The sequence below is a fragment of the Triticum urartu genome, chromosome 5A (assembly GCF_056163025.1).
Source record: "Triticum urartu cultivar PI428250 chromosome 5A, HENAU_Tu73, whole genome shotgun sequence".
Classification (NCBI taxonomy): domain Eukaryota; kingdom Viridiplantae; phylum Streptophyta; class Magnoliopsida; order Poales; family Poaceae; genus Triticum; species Triticum urartu.
The window spans coordinates 50,208,818-50,224,886 of NC_141877.1; the positions used below are offsets into that span (position 1 = coordinate 50,208,818).

The following is a 16,069-nucleotide window of genomic DNA, read 5'->3' on the forward strand; positions in this document are numbered from 1 at the left end:
ACATGCAAGCCTCATGATAAAATTGAACCAAGCAAGGAGGCAACTTTTTTTGAAGTTCTGTATTAAGTGGTTTCGTTTTCAGCATACATCAATTGCTCTGTGAACCATTTTCCAACGAAGAAGAGCATTCTTTGCAAGTATGCCACACAACACTGCCAAGACAAATAAACAATGTCATGTCTTTTATTTTGACTAAAAAATCTTAAATAATCTCGAAAGCATCGAGCTATGGGACTGGAGATGGATAACGAAGGAGGGGGCGGGGGGGGGGGGGGGGGGGGGGTGAAAACCATGGGCACCGGATGGGGTTTGGGGTGGGTCCGGAATGTCGGAGTCCTACCTGACCGACGTTTAAACTCGCCTAGACATCTTGGGTTTAAAATCGGAAGTCTGAACCAGTCGAGCCCAATACAGGCGTAGTCTGCAAATTTTTTTAACATTAGTAGAGACACAAGCGCTTATATACACGCGCATACATTCATCTCTGTGAATGCATACACGCACACTCTATCCCTATGAGCATCTCTGAAAGACTGAGCCGGCATATCATCTTAAGATTTACGAAGTCATCGTAGGCGCCCCTCATCGACGGGAACGTCTCCTTCCACTGAATGTGCATCGCCAAAAATCCTGAAATAAATCTAGAAATAAATGTGAGCACCAGAATTTAAACTCTGATGAGCTTGGGATACCACAGTCCCTAACCATCTAATCACATGTTGTTTCGCTCGTAGTCTTCAGTTAGAGGGCTAAAAATGTCCGAACCGATGTTAAAAGTGTCCTAACTCCTAAGTGCCGGGGCTCAGACGGCTGGTCAAAAAGAAAAAGACCACCTGCAGCCTAGTAGCCAATGCGCACGCAACCTCTACAGTCTACGGACGACAGGCGCCCCGGCACTACCGTCCAACCAACCACACCAACCCACCGCCATGTCACTCCGGCGCCTGCTAGGCTTCTCCGCCACCGTCTCCGGCCGCCTCCCCCTCCGCCGCTGCCTCACCACCGCCGCCGCTCCGCACCCACCATGCCCCCGCTCCCCCTCCACCGCCGCCCCCTCGAACCCGTCGCGCCGCCACCACCTTCCCACCGCCGCCGCCTCGCACCCACCATGGCGCCGCCGCCTCTCCACCGCCGCCCCCAAGCACCCGCCGTGGGCCATGATTGACTACAACTCCCTCGTCGACGAATCGTCGTCGGCGCCGGGCGCGTGCTTCGGCCCCGTCGAGCCTCCACTTGTCTCCCGCATCACCGCCCCGGCGCACCTCCTCAATCCCAGGGAGCGCCCCGCCGCCGGCAGCAGCGTCGTCCAACTCGTCACCGGCCACGTCAACGCCACCAGCGGCGACGGCCACCTCCTCCTCGCCTACTACGACATCCTAGGGGAGGGTCCCCGAGAATCCTGGAACGGCAACGCCAACGTCGAGGCCGAGCGCTGCATCTGCAACCCCATCAGCGGCGAGGTGCTCCGCCTCCCGTACCCCGGTGGCCCCGGAGGGTCCAGGAAGAACCTGGGCCACCGCCACATGGGCCTCCTCACCCAAGCCGGCGGCGGTTGCGGGCACGGCCCCCCTGACAGGTTCGCCGTCGCCGACATCGTCAGCCAGCGTGACCGCATCGTCGATCGGTTTCTCCCGGAGGTAGGCAGGTGGGATCTGCTTCTTGGCGTACCATGCCGGCCACCGCTCGCGTGGGAGATGGAGATGGACCAAGAGACGGTGGCCTTCGCCGGCCGCCTCTGGGTCGACCTGACCTGCGGCGCCGTCTCCATGGACCCGTTCAGCAACCAGCCGGAGCTCCGCTTCGTCCCGCTGCCGAATGGCACCTCGCTCACCTTCATTCTCTTGGAACACAAAGACTCGAGCGCGGAGCATCTTGCCCAGTTCAGGCGGGAGGTGGCCAAGTGCCGGCGCATCGGCGTCAGCGAGGGGAGGCTGCGCTTCGTTGACGCGTCCATTCACGACCCGTTCCTGCTCAGCTCGTTTGTGCTTGACGACGAGGCCAGGAGCTGGACGCTGGAGCACCAGGTGGAGCTCAGGAAGGTCTTGGAGGATGGAGGCCACCCGTGCGAACAGGCGAAGAGGCCGCCGCAGATCGCCGTCATCGACCCACTCAACGCCGACATCATCTACATCACCGTCGGCGAGCAGAAGCACATCGTCGCCGTGGACATGTACCAGGAGAAGGTGATTGGGAGCTCTCCGCTTCAAAACCAATACCATTCGCTTGTACCATGCGTTCTTCCACCCTGGCTTGGATCAAGCCAGATTCCTAACAAAGGTAATCGATCACCTTCTTGTTACGTTTCAGTTTTGCAATATCTTCTTGGAGACTTTGTGCTGTTGTGGATAGAGTTTCTTTGTTTGGTAGGATTCGTGCTATTGATCTGCTTACGCTGTCTTGCTGTAGATTGACAGTTCTCTGTTTGGTAGTCCAGTTCACTTAGGCCTTGTACAATGAGAGATGCTTAGGGAGGTGTTTAGAAAAATAAACCGGATTTTTCTGAAGCACCGGCGCCTATTTCTATAGGAAAGACGCTTAGTTAAGCGTCTACCCTGTACAAATAAGCACCGGTGCTTAAAAAAAAGTCTGGTTATTTCTCTAAGCACATCTCCTAAACACCTCCCATTGTACAAGGCCTTAAGCAAGTGCACATCATCTTTCCTTCTGTCATTTCTACTGGGTGCTGTTATTATTTTCGCACATTATTTTGATTCTACATTATCACAATGGCACAATCTTCTTCTTTTAAAATATTGTCCACAGTTCTTTCAGTTCTTTCAGTTCTTTCACAATGGCACAATGGCACATGAACCAATTTGTACCACTATGAATTATGTATCAGCTCTTTCAGTTCTGATTGTTCACAGTTATGTGTACCGGTGCAGAATTCTAGATATTCTGTTTTGTGTATCAGTTCTGTTTGCTGTCACAATTGTTATCAGCAATTCATACTGTACATAAACTATGAAGATGTGATGATGTTTGGCACTTTTCTCTAGTATAGGGAAGGAGATCTGGACTTCAATATTTAATCCCACTCCAAAAAATGTAAATCATGTTAATGTCATGGTAGTGGTAGCAAAATATTCAGTTTTAAGTCAACTGATCTGAAATTAACGATTGACACAGTTCATAGTATTTAAAGGCGGATATTGTGTAGAGAAATTGAGCTTCTCGAATATTTTGATGTCGCATTATGGGGTATGGTCTCTGGTCTCGACATATATTACCAATATTGTTTCTGCAGTTTGTTTGTAAAGGAATAGTCAGTCTAAGGCAGTACCCATGCTTCTTCTTGGTGAGTAGTATGTTGATATATCTAATTGCCCAAACAGAACATAGTTGCAACTTAGGCATTGGTAATTTGGTATGCATGTTAATTACCCCTTTGCCCACTTGAAGTCAGATTGACCTTTTCTCTCAATGTAGGAACTGCCTCCATGCCTTCAGAATGGCCGCAGGGCTATCATCAGCGTCGTTCTAGCAACGGTTCTTCTGAGAAAGTACTTAAGGTATTTCTTATCAGAGTGGAATTATATTTTATGAAGAAGAATCAGTGGCTCAACTCCTACTATTTTCGTCATGATGAATATGTGTATAGTTACTTAGTTTGACATGTTTAAGTAATTAGAAGGGCGCGAGGTGGCATGGTAACCATACTGCAACTAAAGCGATTGTTAAGACTGATCATTTTTCGTAAAAAATTACCCATAGTTTACATTGGAATTTTGGCGAAAGATTAAGTAGATCAATAGGGTTTCTCCAAAAATCCTAATACCATGGTCAGAGTGTATATGATATCACTTTTAAGATTGTTTAATATAATTGATACTTCTGCTATAACAAGTGGCTAACATTGAAGCATTGTGCAGGTGGCAGACGGAAGGTTGGTGCTTGCTTGAAGGATGCAGAAGAATCATCTAAAGGTTTGCTAATTTTACCTGTTTTAGGTTTAGTTCAAATGTGCTCATTGTTTAGTTGTGCACGTCCGCAAAGGCAAGTGAGTTCCCAGACCATGTTCACACTGGAAGCTGAGAAACTCTGATAAAAACAGAGCAGAGATGGATTCCTATTAATCCTTTTGGTGAACGCAAATTAGAATGTTTTTACTTTATGCATGTTCTTTTTGAGTTTGCTTTACGCAAATTGAATACTTGTTACCGTCTTTAAAATCATAGTCCTTGTGGTTTATATTTTTTGAGTTGAAAACTGGAAGGTACTCCCAGAAACCTTACCGCTGCTTTTCTTTGGTTGAAAGTATTTTGATTATTGCTGTGGACTGTGGTTTTGGTTCGTTGTGAACTGCAACCCTCATATTTACATATCTGCTGTTTTACAATTGATTGGTGTTACTCGCAAATGTTTTTGAAATGGATGCAATTTAGACTATTAGGCATAGACACGTCGGGTAGGCAGCAGGTCTGGTTCGAACCATTGTTACACTCCGAATGCCACCAGTGCCTAGTTGGCTACTCAAATAGGGCTGTGTTTTGTCAACTTAACCTCGAAATAAATTGATTCAGGAAATGAGCCTTTGAACCTTTTGGAGTGGTCTAGTAGCATTGGAGATCTCATGTTCCTTCTGTACCCATTTCTAAGACCTCTGGATCTGCCGTTATCCACGTGAAAATTCAGGTAAAGGTTTGTCATTTCCTTCATTGAGCAAAGCAAGAGCTCAATTCTTTGAGTGCTCAAGGATTGAATTCTTTCATTCACATATTATACCACCTAGGAAAGCAAAAATAAATAAATAAATTCATTTAGAGCAACTCTAGCAGTCGGCATTTTGGCATCCTCCATAACGCGTATGGAGCGCGCTCCATGCTATTATGGAGGCCGGCAAGGCAAAGTGCAAACTTGGAGTCGCCATATTGGCAGCCTCCATATTTTTTTTCTTTTCTTTTCTGTTTTTTTGGGTTGCATTAACTAAATAGTCACACACAAAATTCGAGGGATGAAAAAACCAATTTGAGTAAACATGGCATTACAAAGTTCCTACATAGGTTCAAAATTTGTCGAGTTTGAGCAACTCTAGCATGATTTTGAGCTCCACCATGTCGAAGGTGAATGCTATGCATGGTGCACATGCATATGTGGTGAGTCCACTCATCCTCTAGGCGCGGCAGGGTGATGGTCCGACGACCTTGTCCTTGTCTCATTATTGCCAATGGTCTTCAATGTCACGGACAGATTTATCAAGGGGGGCAAGGCCTGATATGACGTGGATCATCTTGGTGAATGTCACCATCTTCATGTCAAGGTGGCGGGGAGCAGGTGGTGGCCGACATGAGCTGCTTGGGCAAGGTCTCTCCTACTCATATGGGATTTGCAGGCCGTGCTCGATATCCCAAACAATGGTGTGTGTTCCGGGATCTCAATCTAGGCACTCATTGAGGGCGAGATCCTCCTTGCGGCCTCCAGCGTGCCACGACGATCCCACTCCTCCTTGGCGATGAGGGCGGTCGTGTCATGCGCTTCCTCATCCAGGATCTCCTCCTCCTCAGAGAGTAGCACCCAATTTGGTCGTGGGGGAAGCGACTTGGCGACCACCGGGGGAGGGGGGAGTGGAAGCTTTGGGCGGCGAGGAAGGAAGAGGAGGTTGTGGACGGCGGGGATATGAGCTAGGCCGGACATGCCGATGGGTTTTTATAGCCACGGGTGGCGGGCGACTGGAAAAAGTGGTGGCAAAAGTGGCGGGAACTGCTGCAGGCAGTTGGCATGCGGCTATTAATTGACCCACTTCTCGGTGCCATGGGCCTCTGGCCATCTGTGCCATTGGCAGGGAAAGGAGATAGGCCGCGTGGGAGGCTGAGGAGGGAGTTGAAACCTCCATCCCGCGTGAGCGGTTGGCAGATGGAGTTCCCTCCAAACCAACGCCCCATAACATCCAAATATGAAGGCGCACGGGCTCGATTTGGAGAGACATCCATAACCCGGGGGCATACAAGCGGTTATTATCCTGATCAGGTTGATATGGCCACTCTGCTCGAGTTGCTCTTATATACTTGAAACATCTCGGAATATTTGCTCAAAACTATGGATTTGCTAAACGTGCCTTGCCATGAAGTCATTGGCGATTAGGCGGGAGTCGACAATAGAGGACAGGGAAGACGGTGACAGCAGAACCGGCCAACGTAAAATAAAATCGCGCAAGTGAGGTTTAGCAGGTCCTTTCGAGAATGTATATCATTTATTTTGAATGACTTGAACATTGCTCACCATGCTTGCCGCACGGTATGTACTCCCCTCCCCTCACTAATTGTACCTCGCATGGTGCAATTGAATAAAGAGGTACTTTTGAGTTTTCTTTGTGTGGCTAGATGATGGATACATGATGAGGTGAAGATCGATCCTGCTAGTTCGGTGAGACGAACCAGAGAAGATCTAGCATTGCTAGAACTTCCCAAGCAGCATAGCATTGTATTACCAGGTTATGGTTGGCAACCGCCTGATGGAAATATCATCAAGATCAGTACAGATGCCTCGATCAACTCCGCTGACGGTATAGCGGGTATTGGAGGGGTTGCCAGATCGTGTTCGGCCTTCTTGGGAGCTTGGTGCAAGCCGTACATGGGGGTTTCGGACCCACTAATTGCCGAGGTCCAAGCCATGAAAGAGGGTGTGATCTTTGCTCGTCTGAGGGGCTTCACGGAGGTGACCCTCGAGACGGACTGTCTAGAGACAGTTAACCTCTGGAACAATCGCTACGACGATCGCTCGATTGTAGCACCTATCTTAGCATAAATTAGAGAGCTCTCTCTTAATTTTTCATCTTTTGTAATTCAGCATGTAATAAGAGCGGCAAACGGTCCTGCACATCTTTGTGCTAAGCGTGCTAGTACGCTTAATGTGACTGAAAGCTGGCTCGAGACGACCCCAAGCTTCCTGATCAGCAGCCTGTTGGCTGACTGTTCGGCGAATGCTTTTGTTGAATAAAGCTCTTTGAAATTTCCCGCAAAAAAAAAAAGATGATCCCCTCCCCTCACTAATTGTACCTCTCATGGTGCAACTGAATAAAGAGGTACTTTTGAGTTTTTTTTTTAAAAAGGAGTCCCAGCCCAACCCGGTGAAGATGGATTGCTCTATCGATAATGGGCGTTAATAGGCGCCAGCGCACCGGCCGAAACTTTCGGCCAGTCCCGCGTGGGCCACTGGATCTGTCTAACACGAAGCACGCGGAACCGCTCGATCTCGCACGTATTGCACGGGCTCGATGTGGACCCGGTCGTCGTCTTCCTCATCCGCCGCGCATCGTTGACTCTGGCTGCCGTCGCCGTCTGCCACACCCCGCGTTCCTCGTGGCTCGCCGCATCGGTGGCTTGCCATGGCTACCGCTCGCCGTCTCCGCTGCAGCAAAAAAGGTACCAGTTGCATCAAAAACAGGCGGTGATGGTGGCCGCCAGGTCCAACAATGTCGGGGCCGCCGGTTCCAGCATCCGTCGCAGCACCATTGGTGCATAGAAACCAGTCATGTGCATCAACGGCTTGCCGCTGCAGCTTTTTCGTCGCCGGTCTCTGGTTGAAGCTTTTGAAAAATATGGTTGAAGTTTTTGTGTTAACGATTGTAGCTTTTTGCGTTTCCTGTCACCGGTTGAAGCTTTCTATATAGCCGGTCGAAGATTTTTTTTCTAGCCGGTTGAAGCTTTTTTCGTCGCCGGTTGCAACTTTTCTGATTTCCAGTCACCGGTCACCGCCGTGAATGGTGGTAACAATTACTGTCTATGGTAGTAGCAAACATTCTGTGTGGTTGCAGCAAAACGTTGTCGTGGTTGTCAAAGAGTTACATCTTCTTCATGAATGATGTAGCTTTTCTCTATCGTTTGGTTGAAGCTTTTTTCATCAAAGGTTGTAGCATTTTATATAGACGGTTGTAGCTTTCTTCGATAGCACTGAACGCTTACAGCTTTCTGTATATACGGTTGAAGCATTTTTAATCTTGGGTTGAAGTTTTCCTGTCAACGGTTGTAGCACTCCCCAGCCTCCCCAGCTATTGCGCATTTCTGATTGAAGCAAAAAATACCATCGGTTCCAGCAAAAAATCTTTATGGTAGTAGCAAAAACAAAACACAGTTATAGCAAAAAACGGTCATCCGCCATCTCGCCGTGACGTCGAGGTTCCAGCAAAATTTGCGCCGTGGGATGCAGTCCTGCCATGGCTGGTTGCAGCTCCGGCGTGGCCGGCTCCGGCAAGGTAGGGAGAGCTCCGATGCACGCGAATCCGCGCGGATCTGGTCGAGGGCGGCCAGATCTGCTGAACGGCGGCGCGCCTGGGAGGCCTGCGGCGCGGGGCGATGCATTGACCATGGCAGCGGTGAGAGAGAAAGAGAGAGATGCGCGAGAGAAAGAAGAGAAAAGGAGAACTAGTCATCTCGGGTCCATCACATCACGTGGTTGCTCGTGAATGGGTCATATCGCGCGCGCGTGGACTGGACCGGCCGAAGTTTCGACCGGTGCCCCGGCCCCAAACGTTTCCCATCGCTAATCTGATGGATTGCTCTATCGCTAATCTGATGTTTGGTATCCCTGTTTCCTTTTTCTTTTCTTTAAGATATAAGAAAATTGTAACCTATTTCGAGTCCTAGCCAAACCGAGCCGCCGCCGCCGCCGCCGTTCTCATCATCCTGTGCCCGATCCCAAGACTCGAAGCAAGGCATCCGCCGCCGCCGCCATGTACCTGAGCCCATGTAGCCTCTCGGCTGAGCCGTCGGAGAACCCCGTCGCTCTGCCGGAGTCGATCCACCACGCTGTCTGCGATGAGGATGAAGGTATCCAGGGGAAGGAGGAGGAGGAGGAGGAGAATGTGATGGAGGAGATCGGGAAAGAAGGGAAGCGTAAGAGGAAGGAGGAAAAGGGGAAGAAGGAGAAGAAAAGGCACAAAGGCAAGGCAGGCGGGATTCTGACAAACAAGCTCTTCTCAGAGCTCGCCATCTCTGAGCTCACTGCCAAGGCCATCGGAGAGATGAACTACACCCACCTCACCCAGATTCAAGCCAGATCAATACCGCACCTGATGCTAGGGAGCGATGTGCTGGGTTCAGCCAGGACTGGCTCAGGGAAGACACTCGCTTTCCTTATTCCGGCCATCGAGCTGCTACACAAGGCGCGCTTCACGCTGAGGAACGGTACCGGAGTTATCGTGGTTTGTCCGACAAGGGAGCTCGCTATGCAGACGCACAATGTCGCCAAGGAGCTAATGAAGCATCACTCGCAAACTCTTGGATATGTGATTGGTGGCACTAACATGAGAAGCGAGGCCAACCAGCTCGTGGAAGGGATCAATCTGTTGGTCGCGACGCCGGGCAGGCTTTTGGACCATCTGAGAAGTACCGGTGGTTTCAACTACAAAGGGCTACAATGCCTTATAATCGATGAAGCTGACCGCATACTTGAGCAGAATTTTGAGGAGGACATGAAGCAAATATTCAAGCGCCTACCTCGGGACAGGCAAACTGTTCTCTTTTCTGCTACACAGACTAAAAGGGTTGAAGATTTTGCGAATCTTACGTTTGGGAAAAATGAAGAAAGGCAACGAGAACTTGTTTATGTTGGAGTTGATGATTCTGAATTGAAGCCTACCGTTGAGGGCTTGCAGCAGGGCTACTGTGTCATCCCAAGCGAGGAAAGGCTTCTGGTTCTGTATGCTTTCCTAAGAAGGATGCGGCTGAAGCAGAAGGTGAAGGTCATGGTGTTCTTTTCATCGTGTAGCTCTGTCAAATTCCACGTAGAATTGCTGAATTTCCTTGGGATAGAGTGTTATGATATCCATGGGCAACTGAAGCAGCAGAAACGCACTAGTACATTCTTCCGATTTTCCAAGGAGGAAAAGGGCATCTTATTATGCACTAACGTGGCAGCACGCGGGCTTGATATTCCTGATGTGGACTACATTGTGCAATTCGATCCTCCAGATGACCCAAAGGACTACATTCACAGAGTCGGTCGTACTGCCCGAGGTGATAAAGGCAAAGGACGTGCATTGTTGTTCTTACTACCAGAAGAGATGAAGTTGCTCATTTACCTACGGGCGTCCAATATTTCTCTGACTGAACATAAGTTCAATGGAAAACATGTGCCAAAACTGCAACCTCAACTTGAGAAGATTGTTGCTGAGAATTACTTCCTAAAGCAGTCGGCGAAGGAAGCCTACAGGTCCTACCTTTTGGCATACAACTCACACTCTATGAAGGACATTTTTGGTGTCCATCACCTTGATCTCAAGAAAGTTGCGGCATCTTTCTGTTTTAATAACCCTCCTAAAGTGAATCTGAACCTGGAGAGTAGTGCATCGAAACACCGAAAGATGAGGAAAGTGGACGGTGGAAAGAGGCATGGAATTAGCCCTTCAAACCCCTATGGAAGGAGAGGTGGCGATGATCGAAGGCAGTTTGTAAGATTCTAGGAAGGATGTATCAGGGGGATTTAAGATCAGATGCTGGAAGTCACCATCTTTAATTCTTCTGTTTTTCATAGATCTCTAGATATTACGTTTGGATGTGATTTGTGTTAAGTAGTTTCAGAAAAACCGAGACTGATTTATGTTGTTTGGATTCTTAAAACAAGCGTGGTTATTACATTTGTTTTGCGGGTACATTGATGTCTGTCTTATGACTTGTGTTGCAACAGGCTCCGCTCGATAGATGAAATCGCGACTCTATAATCTAATCTGCACAATGACAATGCTTTCGATTCTTGATTTTTGGCACATGTACCAAAAGAATATAAAATGTTCCAAGAGGTCGTATAGTTCTTGGGTAGCTAAACTGATTTGCCACTAGCTTTACATAACTGTCTCTAGATTGATTCAACATATTCTGGCCGAATGCACTGTGTTAGGTTTGATATTTTGTTATCGATGATGTTTGCTTGCTGTTTTTTTTTCTTTTTATTAACAGCCCCAAGGGACGAGAGTTTACACAACTAGAGATTACACAGCGAGGGAGTAGGAGATTTTTTAAAGTATCTACAGTTTTTGTCAGGCTGGGGACTGAAGACAGGAAGAAGAGGCAACATTCAGCTATCTAAGGGAGGAGCCCTGCGGGCTGCGGCGCTTTTCGACACCAGACTGCGCACAAGTCGTCATTATCTTGCTAATGCAACTTGGTTATATGTTATTCTGATACTCTATTTACAACCTGGTGATGCAACTGGCTGTGTATATAACCCGAGCTGTTGGTGATGAAGCCCAAGGGGTAAGAAAAGAATCAACTACGTAACTAAATTCCATAGAGCAGTTAGCTGTAGTTCAATTGTAGCAGCGCTGTGTCTTCTTCAGTTGTCCCTGGACACTCTGCCATAGTACTCCCTCCGTTCCAAATTACTTGTCGTGGTTTTAGTTCAAATTTGAACTAAAACCACGACGAGTAATTTGGAACGAAGGGAGTAGTTGTTAGCTTTGGACGTGCCTTCTTTATTGGGCATCAAAATTATTGTTCATCAAAGAATGAATCTAAAGGACGTGGCTGGGCTCTGGAAGCAAAAAAGAAATCGGTGGTAAGCTCTAGAGCCATGCAGCTCCGATGAGCGTCCATGAGACCAAATTGACACAACAGTCATGAGCGGAGGCGCGCACATTTGAACAAATGAACACTACGCCGCACATTTGATTAAATTACACATGGTCATACTATGTTTTATTGATTAATATATTTTCTCATAAATCCCTTCCAGGATTGAAAGTAAACAAGTACAACCTCGGCAGCTCAAGTGTAGAACTAAGCTACTTCTGTTCAGGAAGGTCAGTTTAGGCACCCCATCATGAGGGTTGCATCAGCCATCTCCCCCCGTTCCAAATTGGAAGGATTTCATAATATGATATCAAGCACATTGATGTTTTCGACAGAGACATACTTCAACATCTCTTGCATCTCTCTTACTGTTGTAGTCTAGTGGTAGTGGTGTTGTATTCTAAGATATCCCTGGACTGGATACCTAGCCTAAGTTTTTGGGCACATGTATAGGTTTGAGGTTGTAGCATCGCCCATGTTGCTATCGCATGCCAGCTTGCCAGTCGTAGCATCGTCCCTATTGCAGTGCATCTCGTCGCCTGAGGTTGCGTTGGCAGCAGGACGACATCCCAATGTTGCCACTGCAACATACCACATTGTTATTGTTTTGAGAGTAAAACATAGTGCTTTGCTATATGAGTCATGTTGTGCTTGAGAGTCTCACATTGCAAAAACGGTTGGATCAGTCAGCAACACGAGTCATGTTGCGTTCGATAGTTTGCAACATGACCCATGTTGCAAGCTTATCGGGTCAGTCCTCGTGGAGCCATGGGCGTGTGGGAGAGAGTTGGGCTGCGCGTGTCGGATCAGGCTTGGATCCGACGGCTGTGGAGGCGATCAACATTGTGTGTTATCTGTCAGGCGAGGGTGTTTCTCAAGAAAAAAAAAGATGTATCCAAACTTGGCCGTGGGTTTTGCTCAAACCGCCTCCTGTTTCCAGCCAAAGTACGCCGTGCAGTTGTCGACAGCACCGCCTCTGGAACGGGGCTAGAAGAGACACGACGCGATACCAGCCGTTCGTTCTCCCATCGGACGGTCCACAGGGGCCCGATCACCCGCGAAACGGACGCCGAACGGAGACGTGGCAGCGACAAATTCCTCAAACACCCCCGCACCTTACTTATTTCTCTCTCCACCCCATCGCGGTTCGCACCCCACGCAACCCTACGTCCTCGCCGCCGCCGCCTCCCGCGCCCAAGCTTCCGCCGCCCTCCGTCTCCGGCGATCCCCCCCGCGCGCCAACAATGTCGACGATCTTCGCGAAGCCCGAGAGCGCCCTGAGGAGGGCGGAGGAGCTGATCCACGTCGGGCAGAAGCAGGCGGCGCTGGAGGCGCTGCACGACCTCATCACGTCGAGAAGATGCCGGTCATGGCAGAAGCCTCTCGAGAAGGCCATGATGAGGTACGTGGAGCTGTGCGTGGATCTGAGGAAGGGCAGGTTCGCCAAGGACGGCCTCATCCAGTACTCCAGGATCGTCTGCCAGCAGCAGCTCAACAACGTGTCGTCTCTGGAGGAGGTCGTAAAGCACTTCATGCATCTGTCCAGCAAGAAGGCCGAGGAGGCCGCCATGGATCACCAGGCGCAGGCTCTGGACGTCCATGACCTGGAAGCACCGGAGGACCTGATGCTCAGCTACGTTAGCGGGAAGGACCGGTCTGAATCTGACACCCCGTGGCTCAAGTTTCTGTGGGAGACGTACCGGACGGTGCTGGAGGTGCTGAGGAACAACTCCAAGCTCGAAGCGCTGTATGCCATGGCAGCCCACAAGGCCTTTCAGTTCTGCAAGCAGTACAAAAGATCCGCCGAGTTCCGGAGGCTGTGTGAGATGATCAGAAACCATCTTGCAAATCTCAACAGATCATATCGAGATCGTCCTGATCTGACCGCCCCTGAGAGCTGCCAGTTGTACCTTGATACCAGGGTTGAGCAACTCAAGATTGCCGCAGAGCTTTCCCTGTCCCAGGAAGCCTTCCGGTCTGTGGAGGACATCCATGGCTTGATGAGCATGGTTCAGAGGACTCCAAAACCATCCGTCCTGGCCGTGTATTACGCCAAGCTGACTGAGATATTCTGGACGTCTGAGAGTCACTACTTGTATCATGCATATGCATGGCTGGAGCTTTTCAACTTGCACAAGTGTCACAACAAGAATTTAACTCGGAAGGATCTGCAATTACTAGCGTCTTCTGCTTTGCTCGCTGCGCTTTCTGTTACACCATATTATGACCATGAGTCTGGTCTATCTCATCTGGAGCTTGAAAACGAAAAGGGGCGCAGCTCGCGTATGGCAAACCTTCTCAATTTCTCCTTTGACTCCAAGCGTGAGAACAGAGAAAAGGTTTGCCTTCCAACTGTTCTCAATTTAAGATAATTTTGCATAATAGTATAATTATTTGTTTTCTTGGCTAAATCTTTGTGTGTGTTCACTTTTCAGGTTTCAAGAGCATCTCTTCTTTCTGAGTTGGCTGCCAGAGGTGTGGTTTCATGTGCTTCCCAAGAAGTGCAAGATCTTTACAACCTTATGGAGCATGAGTTCCTTCCTCTGGATCTAGCATCAAAAGTGCAACCTCTGTTTTCCAAGATTTCTACAATCGGAGGAAAGCTTTCATCTGCACCTTCAGTTCCAGAGATTCAGTTATCGCAGTACCAACCTGCATTGGAAAAGCTTACTACACTGAGGGTGCTGCAGCAGGTCCTATGCTATGACACACCAGCGATAATATATGCACTTTTCTTTGCTGCGAATATGTATTCACTTTGTCATAAAACATGTTTCTCAACTCTCCTTTTAATCCTTTTCAGGCATCTCGTGTTTTCCAGTCCATGAGAATTGATACACTCTCTAGAATGATCCCCTTCTTTGACTTCAATGTCGTGGAGAAGATCGCTGTTGACGCCGTCAAGCACAATTTTGTTGCTATGAAAGTTGACCGTTTGTCTGGAGCTGTTCGTTTCAGCAACACAGAGATAGAATCTGATGTGTTTGGTGCTAGTCACCTTATTGGTGCCCTCGCTGATTCCCTAAACAAAGCTGTGCATAAGCCATCCGAAGTCGGTAGTCTTGCTGGAGTGGTGGAGAAAGAACATCAAAGGCTTCTCGCAAGGAAATCAATCATTGAAAAACGTAAAGAAGACTATGAGCGTCAGATATTGGAAAAGGAAAAAGCAGAGGAGGCAAAGAGATTGAGCATTCAGAAGAAATCTGCAGATGAAGAAAGGGAGAGGCTTTTGAAGGACCGGAGGCTCAGGGAGCAGCAGAGGATCCGTCGGGAAATAGAGGACAGAGCGCAGAGAGAAATAGGAAAAACAGAACAAAAAGTAACAAAACAAGGCGCCATGGAGCTTGTATCGCATTACCTAGCTTATAGAATGTCGCGTCAGGGGATGGAGAAGAGGCTGGAGAAGCTAGCAAAGAGAATGGATCACTTGGAGAGGGCAAGACGGCAGGAGGAAGCGCCGCTGATCGAGGAGGCCTTCCGAAAACGCGTCGAGGAAGAGAAGGTCCTCCACGAGCAAGAGCAGCTGAGAGAGAATGAGATCAGCGAGCAGCGCCACGCGGGTGACTTGCTGGAGAAGAAGAGGCTCTCTCGATTCTTGGAGCATAAGAATGCTTTCCAGGAAAGAGTTGTCCAACGCCGAGAAGCCGAGTTTCTTAGCCTGACGAAAGAGAGGGAGGAAAGGATCAGTCAGTTGGTATCTTCAAGAAGGCGTGAAAGGGAGACTGCACGGAAACTGACGTATTATCTGAAGATGGAAGAACAGCGGATCCAAAGGGCGCGTGAGGAAGAGGAACAGCGGATCCAAAGGGCGCGTGAGGAAGAAGAACAGCGGATCCAAAGGGCGCGCGAGGAAGAGGAGCAACGTGAAGAGGAAGAGAGGAAGAGGAGGGAAGAAGCTCCTCCTGCACGCAGTAATCAGCCCTGGCGTCGTAGATCAGGGCCCTCAGCAAACTCTTCTTCGTCTGGCAGCTGGAGGCACTGAGCTGCCTGCTGCCCTGAAGTTTTAAAAGCATGGACTTCTGATTTCTAGCTAGGCCTCCCTTTGCAACTTTGCACCATTAATTTCTTAGAGGTCATGCTTGATCTTTTGAGAGTCACACTGCTTCATACATTACGTGTTGCTATTTGTTATGGTATTTGAGTATATGTTGTTAGTATTAATTATGCGAGTAAAACCAAAGATTTGCCTATGTGAGTTTTGCTGTCGAATGGAGTGATTCGAGATATCTGTTCTGTGTTGGTCATCAACTCTAGAGATGGATGCAGTTATGTGGAAACGAGTCCCAAGAGCTGGCTGTGGTTAATTCCTCTAACTTTTATCTAAATCGGATGTAGTATGTAGCTGCGTTTAGTGTGTTTGCACATTCATTTGAGTTGGTATATTGAAATATCCAAAACATCTTACAATTCGGAACGTAGGTAGTATTAGGAGTGCCCTTGCAGCTGTCGTTGTGTGTAGTCACCTCTTCAAATTGAAATCACAGGGGGAGGGAGTAGATCACTTGTATCGATAATGAGATAGGAACGTGTGTACAAAAGGCCGGTAAAATTCAAATGGAGTTTTT

The 16,069-nt window shown here is 48.6% G+C and overlaps 2 protein-coding genes and 1 pseudogene across 2 annotated transcripts; all 3 read left to right on the forward strand.

Annotated features, from left to right (window-relative positions):
• Nucleotides 1-821: 821 nt before the first annotated feature.
• Nucleotides 822-4,232, forward strand: LOC125555595 (uncharacterized). Its single transcript, XM_048718496.2, has 3 exons — nt 822-2,277; nt 3,430-3,512; nt 3,873-4,232. The coding sequence occupies exons 1-3, from the start codon at nt 930-932 to the stop codon at nt 3,900-3,902; spliced, it is 1,461 nt and encodes a 486-aa protein (XP_048574453.2). The 5' UTR covers nt 822-929; the 3' UTR covers nt 3,903-4,232.
• Nucleotides 4,233-8,668: 4,436 nt separating this feature from the next.
• On the forward strand, nt 8,669-10,399 carry LOC147967949 (DEAD-box ATP-dependent RNA helicase 27 pseudogene; annotated as a pseudogene).
• Nucleotides 10,400-12,666: 2,267 nt separating this feature from the next.
• LOC125506739 (eukaryotic translation initiation factor 3 subunit A-like) lies at nt 12,667-15,620 on the forward strand. The gene is made up of 3 exons (XM_087522598.1): nt 12,667-13,843; nt 13,940-14,197; nt 14,308-15,620. Exons 1-3 carry the CDS (start codon nt 12,749-12,751, stop codon nt 15,484-15,486), a joined length of 2,532 nt encoding a protein of 843 aa, XP_087378724.1. The 5' UTR covers nt 12,667-12,748; the 3' UTR covers nt 15,487-15,620.
• Nucleotides 15,621-16,069: the final 449 nt, after the last annotated feature.

What these genes read in the sequence shown, in the direction of transcription:
- LOC125555595 (XM_048718496.2), top strand. Translation starts at nt 930, where the DNA reads ATGTCACTCCGGCGCCTGCTAGGCTTCTCCGCCACCGTCTCCGGCCGC. An exon ending in AAGCCAGATTCCTAACAAAG is followed by an intron (nt 2,278 to 3,429) that starts GTAATCGATCAC and finishes CTCTCAATGTAG; the next exon opens with GAACTGCCTCCATGCCTTCA. An exon ending in CTTCTGAGAAAGTACTTAAG is followed by an intron (nt 3,513 to 3,872) that starts GTATTTCTTATC and finishes AGCATTGTGCAG; the next exon opens with GTGGCAGACGGAAGGTTGGT.
- LOC125506739 (XM_087522598.1), top strand. Translation starts at nt 12,749, where the DNA reads ATGTCGACGATCTTCGCGAAGCCCGAGAGCGCCCTGAGGAGGGCGGAG. An exon ending in AGCGTGAGAACAGAGAAAAG is followed by an intron (nt 13,844 to 13,939) that starts GTTTGCCTTCCA and finishes TTCACTTTTCAG; the next exon opens with GTTTCAAGAGCATCTCTTCT. An exon ending in CACTGAGGGTGCTGCAGCAG is followed by an intron (nt 14,198 to 14,307) that starts GTCCTATGCTAT and finishes AATCCTTTTCAG; the next exon opens with GCATCTCGTGTTTTCCAGTC.